The following is a 26,180-nucleotide window of genomic DNA, read 5'->3' on the forward strand; positions in this document are numbered from 1 at the left end:
TGTAGTTGGTAAGGAGTTACGGGTATTTTATCCTTTACAGAGGTGTTTTAATTCAGCCACATTGGAAGGGGTTTGCAGCATGAATGTTCTGTTGAAGGTCAAAGGTCAGTTTTTATCCGGGTTTTCTGGTAGACAGCAGACCCAGACCATCACACATTTTTGCAAGTCCTTTTTCAGAAGCGCTAACCACATATCACCACTAGGGGATGCCAAATTACCATTCTAATGGGGATCAATTTTGTGTGCTACCCCAACATTTTCTCCGGCCCTGTGACCACCCCTATGAAATTCTTCTGGGGGCGCCACTGCTTTGAGGCCCTGGTATTCTCTGGTTTCTCATGTTCCCTTTTAAGGATGTTGCCATCACTTGGTGTTGCCACATCAACACATTCTCACACTCAAAGCGTAGAAAAATGACGCAGGGTGACCAAGTGTTTGTTTCCAACGCTTCGGGAGCCGACGCGTTGTGCCAGAACGTTGTTTGTCGACGTCCGCGTAAAAATGCACATTTCACCGACCTTTAACCCCTGCCTCTTGCTATTTAACCTTCCCCTCACCCCCCATCCCGACCTTAACCCTGTTGCGGATGGGGGTGAGGGGGAGATTAACTAGCAAGAGGGTAAAGGTCAGAATTCGGTGAAAGCTCCATTTTACCGCAGGTATCGGATACTGATGGTCTGGCACTGCGCATCGGAAAAAATCGCTTGGTCACCCCACGTCTTTTTTTCAGGTGTGAGAATGTGTTGGCCACATCAACTACAACGGCTGTCCTCTGTTGTTTGTGCACTACCACAATGTCTGGTTGGTTCTCCATCGCCTGTTTTTCAGTCTGGATCTGGAAGTCCAACAGGAGCTTGGCTCTCTCTTCTCTACCACCTTAGGGGTGTTTCCCACTTTGACTTTGGGGCTTCCAGTCCATACTCAGATGTTCCTGTACACTACTTGGATGTTTCATCCTATACAGTGGCTCTCACATTCACTAGTCCCCGGCCTCCTTACTTACAGCTAGTGTACAGTCTCGGGGTGCTGTATTTGGGATGGAACCCTCCATGCATGATTCGGAGCTTCTGTGTCTTAACTTCTGAGATCTGTGTTTCTTCCTTTGGCCTGATTATTATTCCTGCAGGATATCTGATTATGGCAGGGCGTAGCTGTTAATATCACGGCTCTTGTTCTTACCATTGAGCTGACTTCTTAAGACTTGCTTTACTCGTTGTAGATATCTGGCTGTGGCTCCTTTCCTTGCAACTTCATCGAGGTTACCATTTGCTTGTGGGATACCAAGGTACTTGTAGCTGTCCTCCATGTCTGCTATTGTTCCTTCTAGGAGTGAGATCTCTTCTGTGTGGACTGCCTTCCCTTTCTTTGTCACCATCCGACCACACTTCTCAAGTCTGAATGACGTTCTGACATCAGTGCTGTAGATCCTGGTGGTGTGGATCAGTGAGCCGATGTCTCGCTCGCTCTTGTTGTACAGCTTCCATCCATGTAGAGGAGGTGGCTGATTGTGGTTCCATTCTTAGGTCGGTATCCATAGCCAGTCTTGATTATTTGGCTGAGGCGGTTCAGACCTATGCACAACAGCAGTGGAGACAGGGTGTCTCCTTGGTATATGCCACATTCGATGGAGACTTGTGCAGTTGGTCTCAATGGTGGTTTTCCACAGCCCCATTGAGTTTGTGAAGGCTCTCAGAGTCCTGTTGATGTTATACATCTCCAAGCATTCAATAATCCACGAGTGCATTGAGTCACATGCTTTCTTGTAATTAATCCAGGTTGTACACAGGTTGGTGTGTCGGGCTATCAGCAACTGGTGAGCTGGCATCTGGCATTTCTGCCGATGCCCTTCTGTGCTCATGTATCGATCCACCCCCTCACAAGGATCAGAAGCACTGTGTGTGTGTGTGTGTGTGTGTGTGTGTGTGTGTGTGTGTGTGTGTGTGTGTGTGTGTGTGTGTGTGTGTGTGTGTGTGTGTGTGTGTGTGTGTACTTTTTTGCCATTGTTTGGCTGTTCAGGGTAGGATGGGTGCGCGGGTACAGTCTCTGTCACACACTCTGGCTCCTCCAAGCCGGCTCTGATCGGTCCTTTCATGGAGCCGGCTCTAAGCCGTTTCGTTCGCAACCGACATTCCACTAGTAGTGATCTTGTCAGGGTGTAGCTGGTGAAATCAGGCACATTTTTCTGAATAATGATTAATCACAGTGAAACTATGAGCTTTCAAGTGAGGCAGTAACTTTTTTTTAACAACAATGTGTTATTTGTGTGTTTTATTTACAACTGAAACTTTTTTGTGGATTTCAGGGTGAGAACTGGATCTGGAAACCACATAGAAGTATTCAATGTGTCCAGTAAAAGAGCTGAGCTCCTGTCAACCACTTTCAGTTTGTCCAGATTGGTTCAGAGCATCTTGGTTCAGGTCCAGTCTCAAAATGCTCTGGGTTCTGTTGAATCTTCTCCAGTGAACTACACAGTTAGTGACATCGGTAAGACTCAGAGCAGATGTTTCAGCGCAGATTTGCATGCAGTGATATTTTTAAAGTGTGTAAAACACATTATTAACATATTTTGAATGTGAGATGATTAATAAAACCATGCGCTAGGCTGTAACTGGCAAATTCAGTTGGTCTGACCATTGCAGCCTATCCTTCAAGCATTGCACATTTTTTGTTTTTTTTAGTGAGACCGTCCAGGCCTGTTCTTCAACAGCCTGAGTGCTCTTCCAGGTACTGCATCATCAAAGCAGAGACATCAGTAAAGATCCAGAGCCTCCAGATCCAAATCAAAACCAGCCAAGAGCAAGAGTGGAAGACACATCCAGATTCTGTAAGGAGTCTTTAACCTCCAGATCAGTTAAAACATGAGATATGTCAATAAAAACTGTAATTAAAACATTTGAAGCTGTACAACAGCTGAATGATCCACGCAGGTCGCTCCTCTGCTGATTCAGAGCTGGAGGCAGAGATGAGTTGGTTTAGCTGACGTGTGGAGAAATAAATTAACAATGACACAAAGAGAGACAGAAACAAGCTGATATTTGACTTTTTCTGGTCTTTTGTGTGTTTTATTGTTGATCATTAACATTCTAACAGACAAAAATGTAAAACTCTGACTTTTATGTCTCCTATACTGACCTTCAGGTCACGTTAACAAGCTCATCCCAGGCCCAGAACATCTCTTCTCTGGAACCGTACAGGTCTTATGATTTCAGAGCTCGTTCCAAATTCAGCACTGGTCTGTGGAGTGTGTGGAGCGAAAGTGTTGCTAGTTGGACTCAAGAGGAAGGTGAGCTCTACTTATCATGTCCTGATAATTGTAAAGCACATTGAATTGCCCCTGTGTTTGACATGTGCTCCATAAATAAAGCTGCCTTGCCTTGCTTTTAGCAGCACGTCATTCGAGCACAAGCTCCTCTTCTGCATGTTCACCTTTGTGGGACTTTATCTACATCAGAGTCATTTCCTCTCATCTGTGTTTGTGATCCTGTTATCAGTCTACCACCGACTGCCTGCAGCAAGCCTGGGAGCTAGCAAATGTGGCACTTTGGGTTGAAAACCACCGTTTTAGTTTATTTTCTCAAGTAAAGATAATCCAAAAGCATTCTGTTGAGGGTTAAACATTAAGCCGTGCTTTGTGGGAAATGTTGCAGCTTACTTACGGAGCCGATGACGCGTTGATGGTGTGAAGATATGCAGGCCTTTCTACATTATTGCAAAAGTGACAGATCATCAGTTTCCACTTACAGAAAATAGTAAGAGAAGCTATTTAAAGTCTGACAGTAAGATTCATGTAAGCACAAACGAAACATCCAATCTACACAAATCTGCTCATCATCGTCATTGTTATGCAAAAGGAAGGTGATGTCCACATCATTAAAGAGCTCAAATGTATTATTTAAATAACAAATAATAGACTCCAATTAGTAAATTGGTTAATTGAAGACCCTATGTTTTTATGTGTTTTTATTTTCGATACATCAATTTTAAGAAGTTAGACCAAAGTTAGTAAGTCCACAACAACTGCAGTGAGGATGTTTCATTTAGATTTTAAATGTCGTAGTTTGGATTTTGACATTAAAATAGGAACATTGCAACATTGCAACTGTTCAGCAGGACAGATGCACCACAACTGTCTGTTATTGTATGTATGTTTTAAAATTAACCAAATTAGTTTAAAAACTTCAACCTCATACCTTGACCGCTGGGTTCCAACCTTTAAAAAAGATCCTGCATTTTTGTCAAACTTCCTTCCAAACTGACTAAAATTTCCATAAAAGCAGGAACTTGGGAGGAGGTGGGGATCTTCTGGTGCACGTTTTAAAGGGTGGGGAGCGATCTAAAGCTGCTGCTAGAGACCCGTCAGTGTGATATTTGCTCTTCCTCTTTTTAGGCATGTTACCTGCACAAAACCAACAGATGATTATGGAAATAATCCAGAGATTCGCTAGTTTCAATTCTGTGCATTGTGGCCATTAGCCAATATAAACAATTTTTAAATGTGAATTTATCAGTTTTATTATTTTTATGTCAGATGTTAGCTCACAGCTGCACATAGAAGTATTTTAAAGCATTACTGACTAAAACTGTTTATTATTAATATTTGAAGTACAGCAATATTGATGTGTAAGAATGGAATCATACATTTGTAAAGGCAAAGAAAGTAAAATGTTTTTTTTTGTTTGTTTTTAGCACCATCTCAAGCTCTGGATGTGTGGTTCCCACCTGATGTCAAACCCATGACAATCTACTGGAAAGTAAGTAAATCCGAGTCCTCTAAGGTCTCTCTAACTCCCTGCAGCTGAATATAATTTTATTTGATAATCTTGTTGGGAAAACCTGTGCATCCACTGCTGCCAGACCAGTTTAAGCCTTGGGTAACAGTCTTAGACACCCGGTCCTTACTGAAGCCCCCCCCCCCCCCCACCCCCCCACCCCCCACCCCCACCCCCACCCTAATTTTTATGTAAATGTCTGCTGTGGCAAAAAAAAGTACCTAATTTATAAAGCTCTGTACTGTTTGTGATAAATTATGTGTAAAAACATTGCTTCCGCTACAAAAACAGGTCAGGTGTTTCAGAGACATTTCATCATTCCTTCTAGGAATAAGAGACAGAAATTAACATCATCATGTTGCTCCCTTACTTTTACAGTTAAAAAAACTAAGATTGTGCACCTTTCAACAAATAATGCATCACATCCAGATGCCAAAAAACAAAACACAAAGTTGTGCGTTGTGAGTTTTTAACGTCTAAAATCAGCCACAATCATCCCAGTACCGAAGAAGTCTCCCATCTCCAGCTTAAATGATTACCGCCCTGTGGCCCTCACACCAGTAATCAGGAAATGTTTTGAGAGACTAATCCTTCAGCACATTAAGGATCACTTCCTCCCAGAATTCGACCCCCACCAGTTTGCATACCGTGCAAACAGATCCACAGAAGATGCCGTCGCCACAGCCCTCCACGCTGTGCTGAGTCACCTAGAGCAGCGGCAGAGCTATGTCCGAATGCTCTTTGTGGACTACAGCTCAGCCTTTAATACAATCATCCCGGACATCCTCATCAACAAACTGGTCACTCTTGGCCTCCCTCCTCTCCCATGTGCCTGGATAAAGGATTTCCTCACAAACCGGCCCCAGACGGTGAGACTCGGCCCTCATCTCTCCTCCACTCGCACACTGAGCACCGGCACCCCACAGGGCTGTGTGCTGAGCCCCATTCTGTATTCTCTGTACACCCACGACTGCAGTCCGACCCACAATAACACTCTCATCATCAAGTTTGCTGATGACACCACGGTAGTCGGACTCATCTCAAAGGGAGACGAGGCAGAGTACAGAGAGGAAGTCCTGAAGTTGGCAGCATGGTGTTCAGAAAACAACCTGTCCCTGAACACCAAGAAAACCAAAGAGCTTATTGTCGACTTCAGGAGACACAGCACCGACTTGGCCCCCCTCTACATCAACGGAGAGTGTGTGGAGAGGGTCCACACCTTCCGGTTCCTTGGTGTCCTCATCTCTGCTGACATCTCCTGGGCGGAAAACATCTCAGCGGTCATCAAGAAGGCCCAACAGCGGCTGCACTTCCTGAGAGTCCTCGGGAAGTACAAGCTGAACTCCAACCTGCTGCTGACCTTCTACCGCTCGTCCATTGAGAGCCTGCTAACCTACTGCATCACGGTATGGTACGGCAGCTGCACCAAGGCGGATAGAGTGAGGCTTCAGAGTGTGGTAAAGACAGCACAGAAGATCATTGGCTGCCCTCTCCTCTCCCTGATGGACATTTATTCCTCCCGCTGTCTCAGTAGGGCAGCAAACATCATCAAGGATAGCTCCCACCCTGGCTTCATCATGTTCAGACTGCTTCCCTCAGGGAAGCGCTACAGGTGCATTAATACAAAAAACCCACAGACTCAAAAACAGTTTCTTCCCCAAAGCAGTAACCACCCTGAACTCACACATGCACCGATAACACAGCCCCCCACTTCCCACTTCCTCTATTGACCACCACTATTTATACCAATTCTTTGTGCAATAACTGTATATACATAACACAAATCCTGTCCACATGTCTATAGCGCTGCAGAACTGTAACCCCCCCCCCCCCCCCCAGCATGTTTTACACTGAGTAGGAGATGCTCTGTATCTCATTTTACAATTGTATAGTGTCAATAAAGGCATTCTATTCTATTCTATTCTATTCTATTCTATTCTATTCTATTATTTTATCAGGAGACTTTCCTCCCACCCGATCTCTCTCTCTCTCTCTTTCTCTCCTTCTCTGGCAGCGCTGTTACCTTTTGTAGCTACACTGAGCTGAACTCAATGGTCTGTTTTCATTGTTACAAAATAAAAAAGAACAGATTATACACAAGTTCCCTTACTTTTAAATGTTTCTATTTAATTCCTTTGGTTTCCTTGGTGTGATTTTAGAACAGTTGTGGTATTTTGATGAAGTTATAAATTAAATTGTTGCAGAAAGACACTGAAAACAGTCACCAAATTTTTTTCTCCATAATTTAATCTCTGCACAAAGCAACACTTTGCACATGTAACGATGCTGCGTTGATTGTTTTCTATAGCTCTTCTGTTTATAACTGTTGTTTGCATTAGCCAGGTCTGTTGTATAGCCATAGTGACAGTTTTTTCTTCCTGCCTCTCTTCTCAGTTCTGCATTATATAAAGATCTCATCTTGACCACTTCTTATATTCGACATCATCATATACACACACCAGGTCTTACCACAGCCTCACCTTTGCTGAAGGTCATACACACACACACACACACAGAGGTAACTGAAACCTGACAGTAGTCACCACAGTTTCAGTTTACAAGAAAAAGAGGAGCTGAACAGAAATGAGGCGTCTTACACACTCATCTTGTAGTGCGGTTCTCATGGATTCATAGGGTGCTTAGACCCGCTCATTCATCCGATGAGAATGTGTAAAAGTGTGCTGAAGTTAGGATTTTCTTTACTTTACAGGAGGCCAACACGTCCATCTCTAGTGGAAGGATTTTGGATTATAGAGTCAGAGTTCACAGCAGAAATAGGACCATCATGAATTCCAGCACTGGCAACAAGAGTTTTTCAGGCCTGTTCTGTGCAGACTGTAAAGTGACAGTGTGGGCCCGTAACTCGAAAGGCCTTTCCCCGCCTGCAACCATAACGATCCATCGAATTAAAGGTAAAAAAAAAAGAAAAGAAACTATTAATATTTCCCCAGAACAGCCTGAAAGGAACTGTTCTTTTGTAATTATTAAGTTGTGTGACTGCGGCAGAAAGTGCATCAGTAAATAGATGCTTTGCTCTCCTATAGCCAACACTCTTCAGGATGTGCGAGCAGTAGGAATCAACTCCACCATCGCCATCTCCTGGAGAAAACTCGAAGCTGCACCTGCTGAGTACGTGGTGGAGTGGTACCCAGAGGACCCCAACTTGAAGGAGATCAAGTGGGTCAGACTGGGGAAAAACAACACCAGGACTGTTCTCACTGGTGGGGAATTAGAGTCCAGATCCAGAGATAGTTGATTTAGTCAATCAATTAGATGTCTATGAAAACAATATACTCATTTAGTTTCTTCTGCAACTTGGTTGTTATGCAGGAATCAGTCCCTGGGTGTGCTATGAGGGAGCAGTGTTTGCCTTTTACAACGAGGATTTAGTGAGTAGGACCAAATTTAAGCGAGTCGCCACTTTGGAGTCAGGTAGGTCCCCAACAGGATGTTTTTTTTTCCTCTTAATAGCAGTTTTTATTTTGTTTTGGGGTTGTTGTTTTTTTTTTTTTTTTGGTCATATTTGACTCATTTCTGTGGTTCTGATCATTGTTTGCAGCTCCAACGCTTGGTCCATCCATTGAAAAAATGGTGGAAGGAGGCAAAACAATAATAACATGGCCAGAGCTTCCCAGGATTCACCGCAGAGGATGCATCACCAAGTATACCATCTACCTAAAGTGGCACAGGGACAACAAAAGTCACCAGAAGCTCTGTAAGATGTCATTTACTATGTATAGTTGTTGGTTTTTTTTTTTTTTTTTGAAGGAGCGATACATAATTTAGAAGTAAATCTTGATGATAAATTATGTTTGTCTTTGAAGAGGTTGTGGTAATGAGTTACATACATAGTGGTACAAAAGGTAGTCAGCACAAAACTGTCACGCAGTTGGAATTACAAAAGGTTTTATTCATGTCACTTCACATCACTTTCTCATAAATCTTTAATCCTTTGATTATTTGAATGAAATATTGTTTTTCTTGCTAAAAGTGCAAATGCAAACTAAAAAGCATTGCATTATAAACAAGTTTATCTTTTTCCTTAGTCTTTTTTTTTTTTGTTGTCCAAAACAGATTTTTTTATTTTATTGTTTTGTGCAGCTTTTTGATCGCAGGCAACTACCAACTACACATGTAAGTTTAGAGAGAGAGAGAGAGAGAGAGAGAGAGAGAGAGAGAGAGAGAGAGAGAGAGGGAGAGAGAGAGAGGGAGAGAGAGAGAGGGAGAGAGAGAGAGAGGGAGAGAGAGGGAGAGAGAGAGAGAGGGAGGGAGAGAGAGAGAGAGGGAGGGAGAGAGAGAGAGAGGGAGGGAGAGAGAGAGAGAGAGGGAGGGAGAGAGAGAGAGAGAGAGAGAGAGAGAGAGAGGGAGGGAGAGAGAGGGAGGGAGAGAGAGAGAGAGGGAGAGAGAGGGAGAGAGAGAGGGAGGGAGAGAGAGAGAGGGAGGGAGAGAGAGAGAGAGAGAGAGAGAGAGAGAGAGAGGGAGAGCTGTGAATGAATCAGATAATAGATAGGATAGAAGAATAGAATAGAATAGAATAGAATAGAATAGAATTTATTGAGAGAATTTGAACACAGACACGACGTCCAGCAGACAAAACCACAGTTAAACATACAAACAATTAAGATCAACAATTAAACAATTAAAATACTGATAAAAATTTACTTTTCTGCTATGTGTGAACATGTTTTTAGACTTTGCACGAGCATCGGACAGGAAGTACGTGATGAAGGATCTGCCTTCAGGTCGCTACAGTCTAATGATGAGTGCTTCTACTGCCAAAGGAGAAAGTCCTGCAGGTCAAAAGATCGAGTTCTTTGTCGAAGGTAGACAGTTTTGCTTTGTTTCATAAAGTTTTACTTTAATATTTTTGGACAAAATGCAAAAATTTCTGCTGTTAAAAATTCAGAAATGATCCGTCATATTTGCTCTGACGTTATTATGAGTTTGTATTTGTAATTCCAACAACGACACAATGCATTTGAGCTGAAGAAAGTCATTTTAATAATTGCAAACTGTAATTTACTTAAGATTATAACCACCAAATGCAAAATATTTTGTAATTTGTGTGTCCACCTGTGTCATCTTCGGTATTTTAAATAGATTCACCTAAATAAACTGGATCAGGTTGTGTCTTTGTGACTGGCTGCTGTTAGCAAACAACCCAAAATCAGGTTTTCAGAAAGCATGTTTACCAATTTTCTTATGCAGTGACACAATTCTGGCTCATCATTTGAGTTTGAGGCTTTTTTGCTGCAAAAGCAGCTGTAGAAACTACTCAAATAACACCGGAAGAACAATTATTCAGCTTAGGTGGCTTCACAGGCTTAAATCAGTAACTCAACTCTATATTTGATTGCTTTGTTTGCAAAAAAAAGAAATTTGTCTAAAAAACTGAGTGAAAACTTCACTTAAAAGTCTAACCGACAGCTCAGACTTATATATATATATATATACACAGGAAGTTCAGAATTATTAGGCAAGTTGTATTTTTGAGGAATAATTTTATTATTGAACAACAACCATGTTCTCAATGAACCCAAACAACCCATTAATATCAAAGCTGAATGTTTTTGGAAGTAGTTTTTAGTTTTAGCGATTTTAGGGGGATATGTGTGTGTGCAGGTGACTATTACTGTGCATAATTATTAGGCAACTCAACAAAAAACAAATATATACCCATTTCAATTATTTATTTTTACCAGTGAAACCAATATAACATCTCCACATTCCCAAATATACATGTCTGACATTCAAAAACAATACAAAAACAAATCAGCGACCAATATAGCCACCTTTCTTTGCAAGGACACTCAAAAGCCTGCCATCCATGGATTCTGTCAGTGTTTTGATCTGTTCACCATCAACATTGCGTGCAGCAGCAACCACAGCCTCCCAGCCACTGTTCAGAGAGGTGTACCGTTTTCCCTCCTTGTAAATCTCACACGTGATGATGGACCACATGTTCTCAATGGGATTCAGATCAGGTGAACAAGGAGGCCATGCATTAGTTTTTCTTCTTTTATATCCTTTCTTGCCAGCCACGCTGTGGAGTACTTGGACGCATGTGAAGGAGCATTGTCCTGCATGAAAATCATGTTTTTCTTGAAGGATGCAGACTTCTTCCTGTACCACTGCTTGAAGAAGGTGTCTTCCAGAAACTGGCAGTAGGACTGGGAGTTGAGCTTGACTCCATCCTCAACCTGAAAAGGCCCCACAAGCTCATCTTTGATGATAGCAGCCCAAACCAGTACTCCACCTCCACCTTGCTGGCGTCTGAGTCGGACTGGAGCTCTCTGCCCTTTACCAATCCAGCCACGGGCCCGCCCATCCATCTGGCCCATCAAGACTCACTCTCATTTCATCAGTCCATAAAACCTTAGAAAAATCAGTCTGGAGATATTTCTTGGCCCAGTCTTGACGTTTCAGCTTGTGTGTCTTGTTCAGTGGTGGTCGTCTTTCAGCCTTTCTTACCTTGGCCATGTCTCGGAGTATTGCACACCTTGTGCTTTTGGGCACTCCAGTGATGTTGCAGCTCTGAAATATGGCCAAACTGGTGGCAAGTGGCATCTTGGCAGCTGCACGCTTGACTTTTCTCAGTTCATGGGCAGTTATTTTGCGCCTTGGTTTGTCCACACGCTTCTTGCGACCCTGTTGACTATTTTGAATGAAACTCTTGATTGTTCGATGATCACGCTTCAGAAGCTTTGCAATTTTAAGACTGCTGCATCCCTCTGCAAGATATCTCACTATTTTTGACTTTTCTGAGCCTGTCAAGTCCTTCTTTTGACCCATTTTGCCAAAGTAAATGAAGTTGCCTAATAACTATGCACACCTGATATAGGGTGTTGATGTCATTAGACCACACCCCTTCTCATTACAGAGATGCACATCACCTAATATGCTTAATTGGTAGTAGGCTTTCAAGCCTATACAGCTTGCACGAGCATCGGACAGGAACTCTATATTTGGCATGAAGAGGATGATGTGGACAAAATACTCATTTGCCAACTAATTCTGCACTCCCTTTATATATAAGTGTTAGAATAAAAACTCAGGAATTTTTGTAAGGTCTGAATATCTACTTTAACATTAAGTTGTAAATTAAATGCTAAATGCTACATATTTATTGCCTTTCTTCTAAATTGTCTGTGCATAATCTCATACGTGTGTTTTATTGTCCCAGAGAACACCCAGCTACCCCCTCTGCTCGTGTTTGTGCTTGCTGCCCCGGTGGTGCTCTTTCTGTGTTGTCTTTGCAACAGTGCCACGGTAAAACAGAGGTATTCCATTTTTTACAGCTCTGATGAAAACACAATGCAATTGTAAATAGAATATTTAGAACTATCATTAAAAACAGAAAGTTTCCTTAATGCTCGACAGTTTTCCACCTTCTGCTTTCAGGTTCAGGGAGTATTTCTACTGCCTCATTCCTGAAGTTGTGCCAGATCCTGCAAATAGCAAGTGGGCTAAAGAGTGCACTAGAGAGAAGGTGAGTACGTATGAAAAGATCAGATTTCCAGATGTGACAGAGCTAGCTGTTCCTCCTCTCATCGATTGTCTCTCCTCCACTCAGGGAAAGATGAGCCTCCAGCTCCCGTCTGGTAGTGCCGGTCTGATAATCAAGGAAGACGAGACCATCCCAGTGAATGTGGAGGAGCTGTCCAAGCAGATCTGTGACACCCCCACAAGCCTCTCGTCACCTCCTCTGACCAGCATGAGCCCAGAGACCGAGCAAACCAAGCTCCTGTATCCTTGTCTGCCTTACATCAAGAGTCTGTCCCAGGACTCAGACAGCTCCGACCACACTGAGACCTCGCAAGATACGACAGTTGACTACATCACGTCCCACGGACCAGAACTTTTGGACGCCTATGACCAAGAGGACGGGGATGAGCCGATGCACTTCGTGCCCAGTCTCAACATCTTCATAGATCCTCTGGAGTTTGGAGGGAAGCTGACTCTGGACGCAGTGAAAATCGACTGCAGTGACTTTTTTTAAGAACACTTTCTGTGACTCTGAGACCTGAACTCTCCTAGGAGATGAAAATGGATTTTGGAAGAGTAAAACAAAACAGCAGATGCTGAAAGTGACGCCAGATTTCAGTAATTTAGATCTAGGTTCAAGCTGAGGCGCACATGAACTCCGTGTTTGATGAAGTCACCAAGAACTTTCTGGCTGAAGTCTAAGATTCAGATTTGCAGAAATCCTGTCATGCATTACACTTTCTTTCTAATAGAATGACTACAGACACACTAAGCACGACTGCTTTGCTCTTATTGTTAGTTTCCAACACAACCCACGCTCTGATACACACTCCTCAACTTTCCTACACACTCACTGCCATGCTTTCATCCTACCTCAATGTTAAAGTGAATGCAACTTTTGATTCGTTTTAAAAAAGCTGAAGTGTTTGCTGTAAAGAAGCGCCATTGTTGGGTATTTTTATAATTGTATCTTTCTGAGGCCTAAAAGATGCCCAATTTGTGTTATTAACACTTCATGAATCTCTGTGTTTGCCAACTGTGGCTGTTCATGAAAGGTTGAGCAGAGAAGCTCGTTTGCAGTCAAGGATGTTGATTGTGGATTTCCGAGGAAACCTCTGTACCTCTGTAACCTGAGAAGGCCCCGCCTTCTCCATCCTTTGCTAAATAAAACCCCTGGCTAACTGAGAATACATGGGAGTGACGGGGGAAAAGCCTCGGAGGAGGTTTTTCCCTGCGTTAACTCTCCATTATTTTGGGGACTCAGGGTAAAATGTCTTCCTTGTTGTCATGTGTGTTGATTTAGGTTTCAGGGTTATGGAGATTAAATATTACCCCACATTTAATTAACTAACAGCCATCATCACATGACATGAATTGCTAAACAGCCTCAAATATATTTGTTACACTTGCTGAGCTCTTTGACGTAAACCCCTGTGATCCTGCTTGTTCGTGAAGGAATTCAAAATTCATCAAAAAATAAAATCCCTGCTTGTGAAGAAGCTCCTGGCAGTTTTCTCATCAAACGTCAAAGCAGTGACTGTGGGAAGATATTTGGGGCTAACTGGGACAGTTTGAGTATTTGAACTCAGGTTAGAGGCAGACGGAGTGGTGACCGACAAAAATTGGCACACACTCATAGTCTTGAATGTAATGGTGATATGGGGCTTTTAATTTGAAAAGTTCTTTTTCCAGGGTGGAATAATTATAGAACGTACTTCCCCAGTGGCGCTGAAAGCAAGAACTGAGGTCACATGTACGAATGGATGTTCTCTCCACCTCATATGGTTTACATAGTTTTATACACGCCTCCATACAAATTTGGGTACGTGTTAGCAGGGCGACAAACAGCTCCAGGTATCATTCTGGCCTTTACGTGATCATGCTTCTCAGCAGAATTAGTAAAAATCATTCAAATTATTTTTTGGCAGATTCAATTTTTAACCCTCCCACTGTCTTTATGGGTGCTCCCGGCTGGAAAGTTGACCATTGAAGATGGTTTATCCCTTGAGGTCTATGTGGCAGGGGTGAGGTGGTGCTCACTCCTCACCCCTGCCACATAGACCCAAGGGATAAACCATCAACCCTCCTCAATGGTCAACTTTCCTCGTGGGGTCACACCCATTGGGAGGGTTAATCATAATCCATAAATTTAAACAGGGTTGTGGTTGAGGCTTTGGGAAGTCCAATCCAGAAGCTACCTGTTAGCCAGTCCCAGTGTGTGTTTGGGATTATTGTCCCTTTGGAACACTTAAACCAAGTGAAGTTGGTGAATCTGGAAGTTGTCCTAATATTGTGTTATTCCAAACTTGGAGCAGTACCAGCAGTGTTCTTAGGTTTAAAGCCTCTCCTTGACCAAAAATATCTTTTAATTTTGGTTAAATAGCTCAACAGTTGTCATCTAACCATAAAACCTTTCACCAGAAGGCATTTGGATTGTCCTTGTGGGCAACATCAGATATTGGTCACGTTTGGAATTTGCCTCTCTGGAGCAGGAGTTTGTTTTTTGGTCCACATCCACCCAGTCCGCAACACTGGTTGAATATTGTTGAAAATGAATGAAATGATGCCCAGTTGTTGAAAAATACTGGCGGCTTCATAACATATAACCATAAAAATCAGGTCTAAATACATGGAAGCAGGTCTAAGTCTCTGGACGACACCATATTAGATGCCATGTCTCCTTCTACGGGAGCTCATGAGGACAAAATGCATTTACTGATTTGTAACAAATGGTTAAAAAAACTTTCACCATTCATAAATGTTGTTTTACACATTTACCTCTTCACTTGTTGCCACTGATAAAAGGGAGTCTGATGTGCTCGTTATTTTACTGAAGTTTGCACTCTCCAGGGCTTTTAGACCCTAATGGGCATCCATTGGTAAGGTCTTACTCCAACACAAAAATACTGCTTGCTTGCAACGATTTAGCTATCTACTGCCCTCTATTGCCAGGAAAAATACACACTGTCACTTTAAAGCTGAGCATCAAGCAGGGAGACGTTGGGTCCAATTTTTAAAGTCTTATGACCCGACCAGATTTGAACCCCGAGTCCCAGGGTGGACACTCACTAGGCCACTGAGAAGGTAATGGACCACATCCAGACTTCAGTTTTAGAATTTCTGGATAACCACCCTCACGAGGTGCAACGATACAGAAAAGATCGGCTTAGTCTGGCCTAGGGCTGCAACAAACGATTATTTGGATAATCGATTAATCGGATGGGGTCTCGACACGATTAATCGATTAATCGGATTACATAGGGACATTTTTTAAAACTGCTAGGGAAACGTTATTTTTCTCCTTCCTTCCTTCACTTAAACACAACATTATTAGAAAACAGTTCAATAGCAGAAAACCAACATGCCATCACCTAAATTGTCTTATAAGGTGTATAGACAGAGACCTTAAGCTACACCTATCTGTGACCTAAAATGCTTGGTCCAAGTTAAACAGCTTAAAGAGCAAGTCAACCCCTACCAGAGTCTAACTCCACTCCCGCTTCATGTTTGAAAAATGCAACACATGCTGTTGCCTGGCAGACCGAGAGGGCGGAGCCGCTAACAAATACACACACACACACTCAGGCTCACGACAGCATTGTGACATCATAATGTACCAGTTTACATCATAGCATACTTCTTAGCCAATAGCGGTGGCAGATTTAAATTAAAATACAATGCAGAGTTTTTACCTGACAATGGCACAACACTGCCAGTTTTAGGCAGAATATTTAAATTTTAACTAAGATGCACTGAAGTGCCAAATTATTGACGACACGTGTCTGCAGCACGATTAGACACTCGTTTATTTAGTTTATCAGCAAAAAAAAGTTTATTTGGGGGTGACTTGCTCTTTAAGGGCAATTCTCATCTGTTTTGTTTGATCTCATCTGTAGACATTTATTATAATTGGGGATGTCAAACAACTAATTTTTAAATGAAATTAAACATAGGCTGTGAATTAATCACTATTTCCAAAAATGACTGAAAAATACCAAATAAAACAAAAGTAAATGAATGCCATCCTCCTTGTGATGATGCCCTGGGCAACTGCCTTAAAGTCACATCAAGAGATGCTGCTGATCATTCCAATGATCCCAAATAGACTCACATTAGGACACATGAAAGCAACTGAACCCAAAAATATATTAACCCTTTGATGCATGAATTATGAAATCTTCAGCCATGATTTTTTAACAATTTTTTTCATTCATCTTTAGGTGTGAATGAAACAAATTTCAACAAATATTTTTTGTAAAATTTTATAATTTACAAATAATTTATTACAGGTCCACCTTAGTGGACCACGTGCATTCTGAACATGAAATATGTTGGCTTGACTTACTGAAGTCCAAATGGAGGGGCTCAAATACAATAAAGTCTTCAACAGCTGTGCTTAATAGCAAAAACAAATAAATAACAATTTTGAGTACCTGTCCACTGTAGTGACCATTATGCACCAAAGGGTTAACCAGTATATAACTACACGCACACAACACGCCTGCAGCAACAGTTAGGACTCCTCCCTCCCTTTTAAAAGCGTTTTCGCTTGTGAGGACACTGAGGTTGTAAAGCCACATGCTAGTAGTCTGGCCCCGGTGTGATCAACCAATTTCTGCGGGAATGTGACGGCGGAACCGGTTCGCAGCGGCGCGAGCCCCCCCCCCCCCCCCCCCTTATCTAATAGCGTCGCGCTTACAATTTTATAGACTTTTTTACGAGCTTAGGGCATGTCTAGCCTGTGTAATAATCCGGGGCTTGGGTGAATCACTTTTGAAAAGTTTTTTACTTACCCGGACACCGAGCTCTCTCCTTCCTCGCTGATGATTCTGACATGCTTGCGTTTAAGACGCTGCATCATCTCCGTAGTATCCCCGTGCCATGCTAAGTCTGACCTACAAACGTTGCATGTCTTCGCCTGATTTAACTGAAAATGCTCCCAAACTTTAGAAGTTTTTACTTTTTTGGGGTCTCGCTGCTTCTGCCATGTTCCTCTTACAAACACCTGCCGGCTCTCCACCGGTCTGCGCGCAACGGCGGGCAGGAGGGGAGGGGGCTTTTGGAAGAGTTGCGCAACACAACGAATCGATGACGCAATTCGTTGCCAACGCTTTTAGTAATCGATTTTCATCGAATTTATCGATTCGTTGTTGCAGCCCTAGTCTGGCCCTTAATAATCATGACAGCAAGTTTACAACCATCAACTAGGTTGTAATGAATGAATCTTTAGGATATTTTGACACTTAATGTTTGTATTATGGTCAGTTTATAAACTTTATTCAGGTGCTCATAATAAAACTGAGTAGCACTGAATGTAAAGAACTGAAGATGAACAAGTTTCCAGTTTTATAAACGTCCACGTATTACCCTATAAGAATATAACACCATGAAAATGATTCTGACACGTCAGGGACAAAAACTGGTTAACAGATTAAGCACCTGGTGTTTGGAAATTCAAAACGTGACCATCTTCACTGGGCACTGTGAAACTGAATGAACAAAACCATCCTACATTTTTCAGTTACTTTACCAACCGATCACTTTTTAAGTTACCTTAACATGTCTCCACAAGCATCTGCAGCCTTCCTCTGAAGTGTCATTTGACGGCTTCGCAGGAAGACGGCTGATGCCTTTGAAACCTGTAAATAAAACCTTGATCTGTTGTTTTTAAAGAAACTGAAAACTTGACCAAAAGAAGACAGAATGAACATTATAGCGCTGTTAAAACCATCCTACTGTTAGGCTCTTTATATTAATTTCCTATTTTAAACTTTTATGGTTAATAGCCTGTATTTGTATAGCACCTTCTTAGGGTTCTACAACCCCCTAAAGTGCTTCACACACTGGTGGGGATGAGCTACATTGTAGCCACAGCTGCCCTGGGGGCACAGAGAGGCCCTGTCCACACGTAGCCGGAGATCTGCCAAAACGTAGATATTTTTCTACGTTTTGGCCTGTCATCCAAACGAAAACGGAATTTTTCCACACGAAAACGGATCTTTTTAAAAACTCCGGCCAAAGTGATGATCTGCGTTTTCTCCGTTTTGGGTGTCTGCGTGTGGACAGACAAAACCGGAGTTTTAAGGACCGCAACGTCACTTTCCGCGACAAAAAAAAATGCTGACATCACGTGTGCGACCTGTTTACACTAGCCGACAGCATGGATGCCCTCAGAGCTGCGCTCGCTTTATCAATTGTCCAAGCGCTTTTTGCTTGTTTGTTTTTGCAAGCAGAATTACTGCTCCTTGCGGAAGACCACAGACGAAGGACGAGGTTAAGAACGGGGGAAGTACTGCCGCCTACAGGTCTGGCATGTCCTTAACAACGTATTTATCCGGGTACGTGTGGACAGTTTTTTTCTTAAAACGAGGTGGTGTGGATGCAAGATTTTGGAGGGGCGGATATTCGTTTAAAAAAAAAAAACGGCTACGTGTGGACTAGGCCTGAGAGGCGAGGCAGCCGAGCACAGGCGCCATCAGTCCCTCCGACCACCAGCAGCAGGCAAGGTGAGTTAAGTGTCTTGCCCAAGGACACAACAGCAGCATTCTCTGGTCGGAGCCGGGCTCGATTGTGCAACGTTCCGAATACCGGACAACTTGCCCTACCTGTATGTATACATATTTATATTGGAATAAATTATAATCTAATTTTGACTTTCATAGCATGATTTGTTTCTCACCGCCTCAGCTTGGACATGGATAAGCAGGTAAAAGATCCTAGTTTCAGAATTGTGAGAGCACATTAGATGTGTGGTAAGAAAAAGTAAAAAAAAATAAGCAGCAGGACAAAAAAATTTGTCGACCATCTTTATTTATCGACAGAGGTCTAATAGCAGGGTTGGAATTCACACAATTGTAGAGCACTTCAGTTGTTCCACACAATGGACAACTGTATTTCTTTCAGAGCAATTATGCAGTGGTACCACTGTGGAGGCTACCGAGCAACAGTAGAGGAAAAATCAGCACAAACACTGCTGAACCAAACCGGGACTGAGCTGAGTTAGGCTTGTGTGTGTGTGTGTGTGGACAGATGCTGAGTGGAGTGTGTAAACAGAGAGGGGCTTTAGCTGCATCTCAGCTGTGCAAAAACACACCCTCTTCTTTTCACTCATAAGTTAAACTAAAGGCAGTCACTAACTAGCGCATGTCCATAAACCAAGGACAAAAATGGATGAAAAAAGAGATGGTGAAATTGAGATGGACACAATCCTTTAGACCAACATCTCAGGTTGTGTTTCACCACAATGACCAAATGTAGTTTAACACTTGAGTTTAAAAAAATTCCAATTTAAGTGGCTTTTTCATATGTGCATTAAAATGTAGGCAGCATCTCGAGCTGAGATCACACTGTATCCTATGTGCACCAGGTGAAATAGTCTCTGAAACAAGGTATGAAAATAGCTAATTTATAGGTTGAAGATCATATAAGAATAGACCTTCCGTATAAAATATAAAACATATCAGTGCTAAAGAAAAAAATCCTAAAATCTCAGTGAGTCGAGCTTTAACTTCATCAGAAATGCCCCCATGAGGCACAGCTTTCAAGCTTGAGGTGGAGCTCCACAGTGCCCATTTTAAAGAAAACTAGCAACAGCAATCACCACGCCAAAAAAAAAAAAAAAGAAAAGAATTATTTTGCTTACATTTCAAAAATGCATATTTTCAAGCAGCAATTACAAAACTTTATTAATGGACAATGCATAACCTCTGAAAAAAATACTGTATGAAAACATCCCTGCTACTTTGTTTCAAAGTACAAAACCTCTACCAACAAGCTGCTCCAGAGTAGCAAGAAGTCCTTTTCTTTTTATGTATTTTTTTGTTAATTTCTTTTTTTTCCATATTTGTCAAATTTTTTATTGGATAAAACTCAGTCCTCACGTAAGAGTGTCATAGTTATGACAGTCTTCTCCATCATTTGACTTTGCTGAAGGATCCAGGAACATGCAAGCCTCGTAGTGGAGGTGCTCAGGAGGCTCCTGTAGGCCTGAGGGTGAACAGCCAGAGCTAAGCCAGGGCTGGGAAGGCCTCTGGGTCGTCCACATTTGGCACCGACGCAGAAAACTGGATGTGAAGAGGAATTAAACAGTGGGGTACACAAACAAACTTCATGTAAGTGGCTCAGCAGCTCTATCCACTGTGACACAGAAATGTAACTAAAGTAAATACAACTAAATTGTGAGTATACAATACATACCCGATCAGTCCTTCCTCCACGAGTCGGCCTAGGGGCATCACCGCGGCCATCACCGCGGGCATCACCACGGCCTCGACCCCCTCGGCCACCGCGTGGTCCGCCACGTCCACGGCCCGGACGGCCCAGGTCACCAAAGTTTATCTCCAACTGGGAGGTGATGTCATTGGCTGGTTTCCGGAAGTGGTGTTCATCGTCTCCCACCTAATTACAAAAGGTTTGACATCTAATTAAAACTTTCTTCTCACTTTGTTGTGTTAAAGCTTTTTAAATACCGTGAGCTAGAATTTTACCTTTGGCTCTTCAATTTCCTCGGTTAGCTCACCTTTCTTATCCTGTGTTGGACAAGTTCAAATTAGCAACTATGTCTAAACAGAATACAAGACACTCGCTACGGTGTGTGTGTGTATGCCTAATTAGGCTACACACTCATATTCTGCTGCATGGTTATCACACCTCAGAAAATAAATGGTAGGCCTTTATAATTGCATACACTTGGCCCTCATCTCCTTTTAAAAGGCGCTGCATTATTCTTAAAGCTGATAAATCTGATTAGTACGCAAACACACAACCCCTAAAATTATGCAAGTTTTTTTCATTAGTTTTTCAAATTAAACGAAGACGTTTTTTATGTGAGGTCACTGGCCTTGTGCCAGTGGATTGCAACAACTGGTTGAAAATGAATGCAAGTGCATTGGAACAACCTCAGTAAAAAAAAAAAAAAGCTACAATTGATCAAACGTCATCACTAACATCTGTATTACGTAAGCTAAGTTTTAATTTGTTTATTTTCTATCAACAAGAACAATGGTTTGAACTTACCTCAGCCTTGGATTTGTGCAGCACGAATCCTTTGTTCCAGTCAGCTCCCTCGTTGGCCTTTCGGATGTTAAATTCTACTTTGGCTCTTTCTTTGTCCTGCATAGCCTTCCATTCATCCAGAGTCATCTCCTTGGGACCTTCTTCCTTCGTTTCTTCAACCTCATTCTCCCTTCAGCAGAGCAACACCAGCAGAAGTTACCATCAGCATCCCAGTACAAGTGGATAACACCTTGGACTTGTTGGGGCAGGGTGATGTTGTAGGCTCACTCCATCATGGTGAGTGATGGTAAACCAAAGAGAGAAGTAGTCAGACCAAACAGGAACTTACTTGTTCTCCGAGTCAGCAGGTGGGTGCTCCTCTCCTTCAGGGTTCTCCTCAGTGACGTTAGATTGGTCAAGTTCACTGCAGGGACAAAAGATCACACAGGATTTTATTTCCTGCATTCCAAACCAGAGCTCGACTGTAGAATAAAACCTGTATCCGGGGTGCTCTTAAAGCACGTACCACTTCAGCTCATCCTTCACGGTGCCCCAGTTGTGAGATCCACTTCCACCACGCTTCTCCTCACCTTTCAGAGTACTAAAAGAAATCAACATTAGCCATTATCAGACAGAATTAAAACAAGCAGATTTTTTTTATTAACTTTCTTTATTAACTTTCTGAAAAATAAAATCAACACTTACGATCGATCACTGCCACTGTGTCTGTCAAATTCTCGTTTTCCCCTGGAATCAAAGCCATCGCTGCGACCCATGCCCCGCCCTCGGCCGCCACGGCCTCCCCTGGCACCACCGCGACCCCTCATTGGCCTTTCACCAACAGGCCTGAAGATGCAGCAAAACAGATGACCATGATTATATTCACACAAAAGTAGGATCAGAATTTTAAGCAAATATTTCATTCTGCTTATTCTGAATATTTTGGGTTTTACTACTTTTGTACATCAAATACACACCCATATGTTTCTGAGCCATAGAAGCTAAACTAATAATATGAATAAATAAAATGTAATTCCTTATTTCTACTTCGGGTGTCTAAATACCTGAGGCAAAACTGTGTTTCTACTGCTAAATACCTCTAGATGCTTTCTACTAGAAGATAACAGCACCTTTTCTAAATGTGACAAAATAGAAAATAAAAACACCTTATTGTGACCAAAATAGAGACAGTGAATTAGAAATGTTTTATTTACAAGCTGGACATATAAAAACAAGCTGAAATCAACTTTAAACCCCCAAAAAGTTGTGTTGGGTAAAATCAGTAATATAAAATAACATTTTAATATAGTTTTTAAAATACAGATTATGGTGGCTATACGTTTAGCCACATAGCATTGTGATGCAAAAAAAAAAAAAGATAAAGACCTAACTATTTGTCTCAAAGAGATGGTTGTTAGTTAAAAATCTTTATAGGGATTAAACTCACTTTTCTACTGAAAACTCGCCACCTTCAGGCTTCTCTCCAGCGTCACCAGCAGGTCTCTCGAAACGGCGAGGTGGCCGCCTGTCCACAGGCCGTCTGTCAGCAGGAGGCCGCCCCTCTCCCTGGTTGCCCTGAGGTCTGGAGCCTTCAACCTCTATCTTTCGGCCCATTTTTCTCATCCCAGCGCCTAAAAAATGACCAAAACAAGATCATTAGATGACCAGTCACATAGGTAGACCTGGACCTGCAGATAACCAATGGGAAGTTTATTTTTGTTGTGTAATTTAAGTGGAGCAGATAAATCCATTTAATTGGGTCAACCGACATAATGGCAGCAAGTCAGTTTATATAACCCCAAATGGGGAATCGATACAGGATCTCTGTGCTGTTACCTTTTGTTCATAAAGATACACTTGCATCACGAATTTTTTAATAGCAACTTTTATAATTGAAAGCTTTGAATATATTATGAATTATTAGTAATAATTATTACAGACTTGGTATTTAACCCTCCTCGAGGCAGCTCAATGTGAAATAAATCCCACCCATTGACCATCACCGGATACCAAAATAGACCTACACTACATAGCAGCAGCTGGTTGCACCACACTCAGTGCACCTGTCTCATCTTCTCCTGAGCAAACAAATATGAGCCAACTTTACAAGGCTGACATGACAGAAAATAAGTTCATCTAGCTCCGGAAGCAGGGGTCATACACTTAAAAGATCCGTGTTTATAGATTTCCGGCGACTTTTCCAAATTACACGTATGTTAGAGGAAATGTGAGTTTTCATGCAGGCAGACAGCGTGCTGCGTGTTTATTGTGCGCCAGTAGGAAGTAAGCTCATATAGGCTGTGGCCTCAACACGCCCCACGCTGCTACAGCCACGAGGTTTATCAGCAGCACGAGCGCGGCGCGGCTCCTGATGCCATCAGATAAATCCGCCCAAACAAACGACACAAGCCGTTCGCCGGCCATGATGCACGTGCTGCAGCTCTAATCTAGAGCCCGAACCATTCAGTAACGGTAGCCTTTAAACTACCTCGACGATGAAGGCAACAAGTGGGCATGGTTGCAGACGGCACACGGAGAGGGTTAACATATCAGAACCTGCAGTTAGGTCAGGCTTCACGGGTCTGTTTAACCAGGCCTCTGTGGTGTGGGGATCGTTAGCTAAACAACCGGGTCATGTAGCAGGTTCCCACACAACCGTGACATGCCCAGCTAAAACACGTTAGTATTTATCTGTTGCTTCAAGGCTGGTGACACCATACAAAAGCACAGAAGCAGCCAAACGGACCTCATGTCACGTCGCCGTTAGCCTGTAACTTAGCGTATTAGCTTACAGTGTCATAACTGCGCGAAACCTAAATTGTTGAAATAAATTACCGTCTTTTTTAAGTGGGACAGGTGCCTGGGTCTCCTCCTTTTTGTCAGCGAGGGGTGTCTTTCTGTCTTTTTGGGACTCCTTTTTTGGCTGCTTGGCAGCCTGGGCTGCAGTCTTGGCGGCACCAGGAGCAGCAGGCTCCTTCTTCTTCTTAACTTCGGCCTGCTTCAGCAGCTCAAACGGATCCGACTCATCGTCAAATAACTGGTCGAATCGATTGGTTATGGCACAGCCAAAACCTTCTTGCATTTGTCCGGGCATGATGGCGCCCCTTCAGCAGGATTTTCCTCCGATTCTACGAGGCTTAGTGCGAACACTTCGCTAGATGAAGCCACAAGATGGCTGGAAAAGGACCCTCTTCTCTTCCGGCACGGTTGACATCCGGGACCTCAGAGTTGGCGCGGGTGGGGTGTGTAGTTTCTATTGGAAGCGTAAAACCGGGGACCAGTGACGAACGTGAGAAATAAAAACACAATTACCCAGAATGCCAGAAACGCTTTTTAAAGCAGCATGGTCGCGTCTGTGTTCACCGTGTTCTTGTTTTGACTTTTACAAGAGACCCCATCATTGTTAAAATCGCGTTTCTCCACATTTTAACAGTTTTTTAAATTAAAAAGCCCCTCATAAACTGTTTTGTACTGTTACAAATATTTAAGGACGCCATGAAGATACGGGTTGCAACATTTTAGTTTGTGCAGTTAAAAAAATGTTAATCTGGTTTGGATCAAGTACTCATAGACAAAATTCTGATCAAATTTAAACCTCATTCTACTTACTGGAGATATATTACCTCCTCTTCCAGATATAAAGCCATACCATGCTGTGCTGCAGTTTAGTTTTGTAGGCTTTTTGTTTTTAACGTGTTAATTTCTTTGTTGACTATATTTTTTGTTTCTGCTGCTGAAACTTATCAGTTCCAGTAAAAATCCCAGTTCCACTTCTAAATGGGAGCTTTGCTTTTTAAGCTATATTTAGTGGCATATAATTCTGACAACCCATTTCTACAAAACTCAGTTATGTATGGAATGCTGTTGTTTGGGTTGTCTATTTCATTCCTTCTGAATTCCTTCTTTTTTGTCAGAAATATGTAGCACAGTCAGTACCTTTGAGTGGATTTATCTGGAACTGTTATAAACCGCCTATAGATCATTGAAGGACCAAATTTGGGACACTTTCTCTCATCAAACAGAAGAGCTAACAAGTCAAGATGGAGCCAATTACAGTGTCTTCTTTTAAAACATTTCCTATCAGATTTTGACTCATTCCCACTCATCTTCTAGCCTGGCCTGCCAGTCTGGTAACTCACAGGCAGAGGCACTTGAGGGGCGGGACTAGGAAGCTCAAAAATTACCAGTCAGAAAAAAGAATGAAATCCCTACCGCACGCGGTAGATTTCTAGTTGTAGTAAAAAAAAATGGCATCTGGCAACGGCGCAAACATCTTTTATTTTTTTTTAGAAGAAATGCTTTTAACGCTTCTACTTGTGGTTTTAAAGATATCTGAGTCATTTAGAACAGAGGAAAGAGCCGCAGCGAACTCCACTTCAGTCACCATGTTTATGACAAAACTTGGCGTTGTGGTGTGCGCTGATTGGCTCGGTTAGAATTCTCAAGGGGCGGGGTTATTTTAATAGGAGAGTTCCCAGACTCTTTCTCTGTGCAGAATTAAACAGAGGAGGAGTCTGGCAGGCCAGGCTACACATCTTCTGCATTGCTAAGGCAATTTCTTTTTAAATGGGCCACTTAATGGAAATCCACTTTTTAAAGCTTTTTACCGTGTGATATGGTTATTCCCTCATGGTCCAAAAAATAAATAAACGTTTTTTGGCTGCAATCATGAATTTTCCTAGCCTAGTGAACTAGACCAAATTCTTGCTTTGCAAAAAATAAATAATACATTTATTTAGTCTAGCTTGCCAGGTTAGAATTTTCCACTTTCAGCTCCAAATTTGGAGTTTTAATTTGAAAAACCTGTAATGGAAACTAGTTTTTTGTCATCACTACCTGCTCCTTTCCTGGAAGCTAGTCTCTGGTCTGAAACCTGTCTCCTCTGGCCAGCACAGGCTGTGTGGCTTAAGCGACTGTTGTAATGCGACAGTG

General features: G+C 42.3%; 2 protein-coding genes across 4 annotated transcripts in view; one reads left to right on the forward strand and one right to left on the reverse strand.

The window, feature by feature from the left end:
* The window catches only part of il12rb2 (interleukin 12 receptor, beta 2a), a 15,673-nt gene extending 2,144 nt beyond the window's left edge, over positions 1 to 13,529 (forward strand). For both annotated transcript variants that reach the window (XM_015971663.3, XM_054730013.2), the window contains 12 exons: positions 2,303 to 2,484; positions 2,679 to 2,824; positions 3,139 to 3,283; positions 4,687 to 4,751; positions 7,480 to 7,681; positions 7,814 to 7,990; positions 8,100 to 8,201; positions 8,329 to 8,484; positions 9,461 to 9,592; positions 11,953 to 12,049; positions 12,171 to 12,258; positions 12,343 to 13,529. In XM_015971663.3, coding sequence (XP_015827149.3) covers positions 2,303 to 2,484; positions 2,679 to 2,824; positions 3,139 to 3,283; positions 4,687 to 4,751; positions 7,480 to 7,681; positions 7,814 to 7,990; positions 8,100 to 8,201; positions 8,329 to 8,484; positions 9,461 to 9,592; positions 11,953 to 12,049; positions 12,171 to 12,258; positions 12,343 to 12,768 — 1,918 coding nt within the window. In that variant the 3' untranslated portion in view covers positions 12,769 to 13,529. The remainder of the gene's footprint in view (positions 1 to 2,302; positions 2,485 to 2,678; positions 2,825 to 3,138; positions 3,284 to 4,686; positions 4,752 to 7,479; positions 7,682 to 7,813; positions 7,991 to 8,099; positions 8,202 to 8,328; positions 8,485 to 9,460; positions 9,593 to 11,952; positions 12,050 to 12,170; positions 12,259 to 12,342) is intronic.
* A 6,391-nt stretch (positions 13,530 to 19,920) lies between these two features.
* serbp1a (SERPINE1 mRNA binding protein 1a) lies at positions 19,921 to 24,462 on the reverse strand. 2 transcript variants are annotated; one of them, XM_015971662.3, is made up of 9 exons: positions 24,084 to 24,462; positions 22,696 to 22,879; positions 21,954 to 22,094; positions 21,775 to 21,849; positions 21,598 to 21,672; positions 21,270 to 21,438; positions 20,741 to 20,782; positions 20,451 to 20,651; positions 19,921 to 20,317 (listed from the first exon to the last, which is right to left on the reverse strand). In XM_015971662.3, the coding sequence occupies exons 1-9, from the start codon at positions 24,340 to 24,342 to the stop codon at positions 20,261 to 20,263; spliced, it is 1,203 nt and encodes a 400-aa protein (XP_015827148.1). In that variant the 5' UTR covers positions 24,343 to 24,462; the 3' UTR covers positions 19,921 to 20,260. The 2 variants fall into 2 exon arrangements, with proteins under 2 accessions (XP_015827148.1, XP_015827147.1); XM_015971661.3 differs by having other exon boundaries at positions 21,270 to 21,441.
* Positions 24,463 to 26,180: the final 1,718 nt, after the last annotated feature.

The sequence above is a fragment of the Nothobranchius furzeri genome, chromosome 8 (genome assembly GCF_043380555.1).
Source record: "Nothobranchius furzeri strain GRZ-AD chromosome 8, NfurGRZ-RIMD1, whole genome shotgun sequence".
Classification (NCBI taxonomy): domain Eukaryota; kingdom Metazoa; phylum Chordata; class Actinopteri; order Cyprinodontiformes; family Nothobranchiidae; genus Nothobranchius; species Nothobranchius furzeri.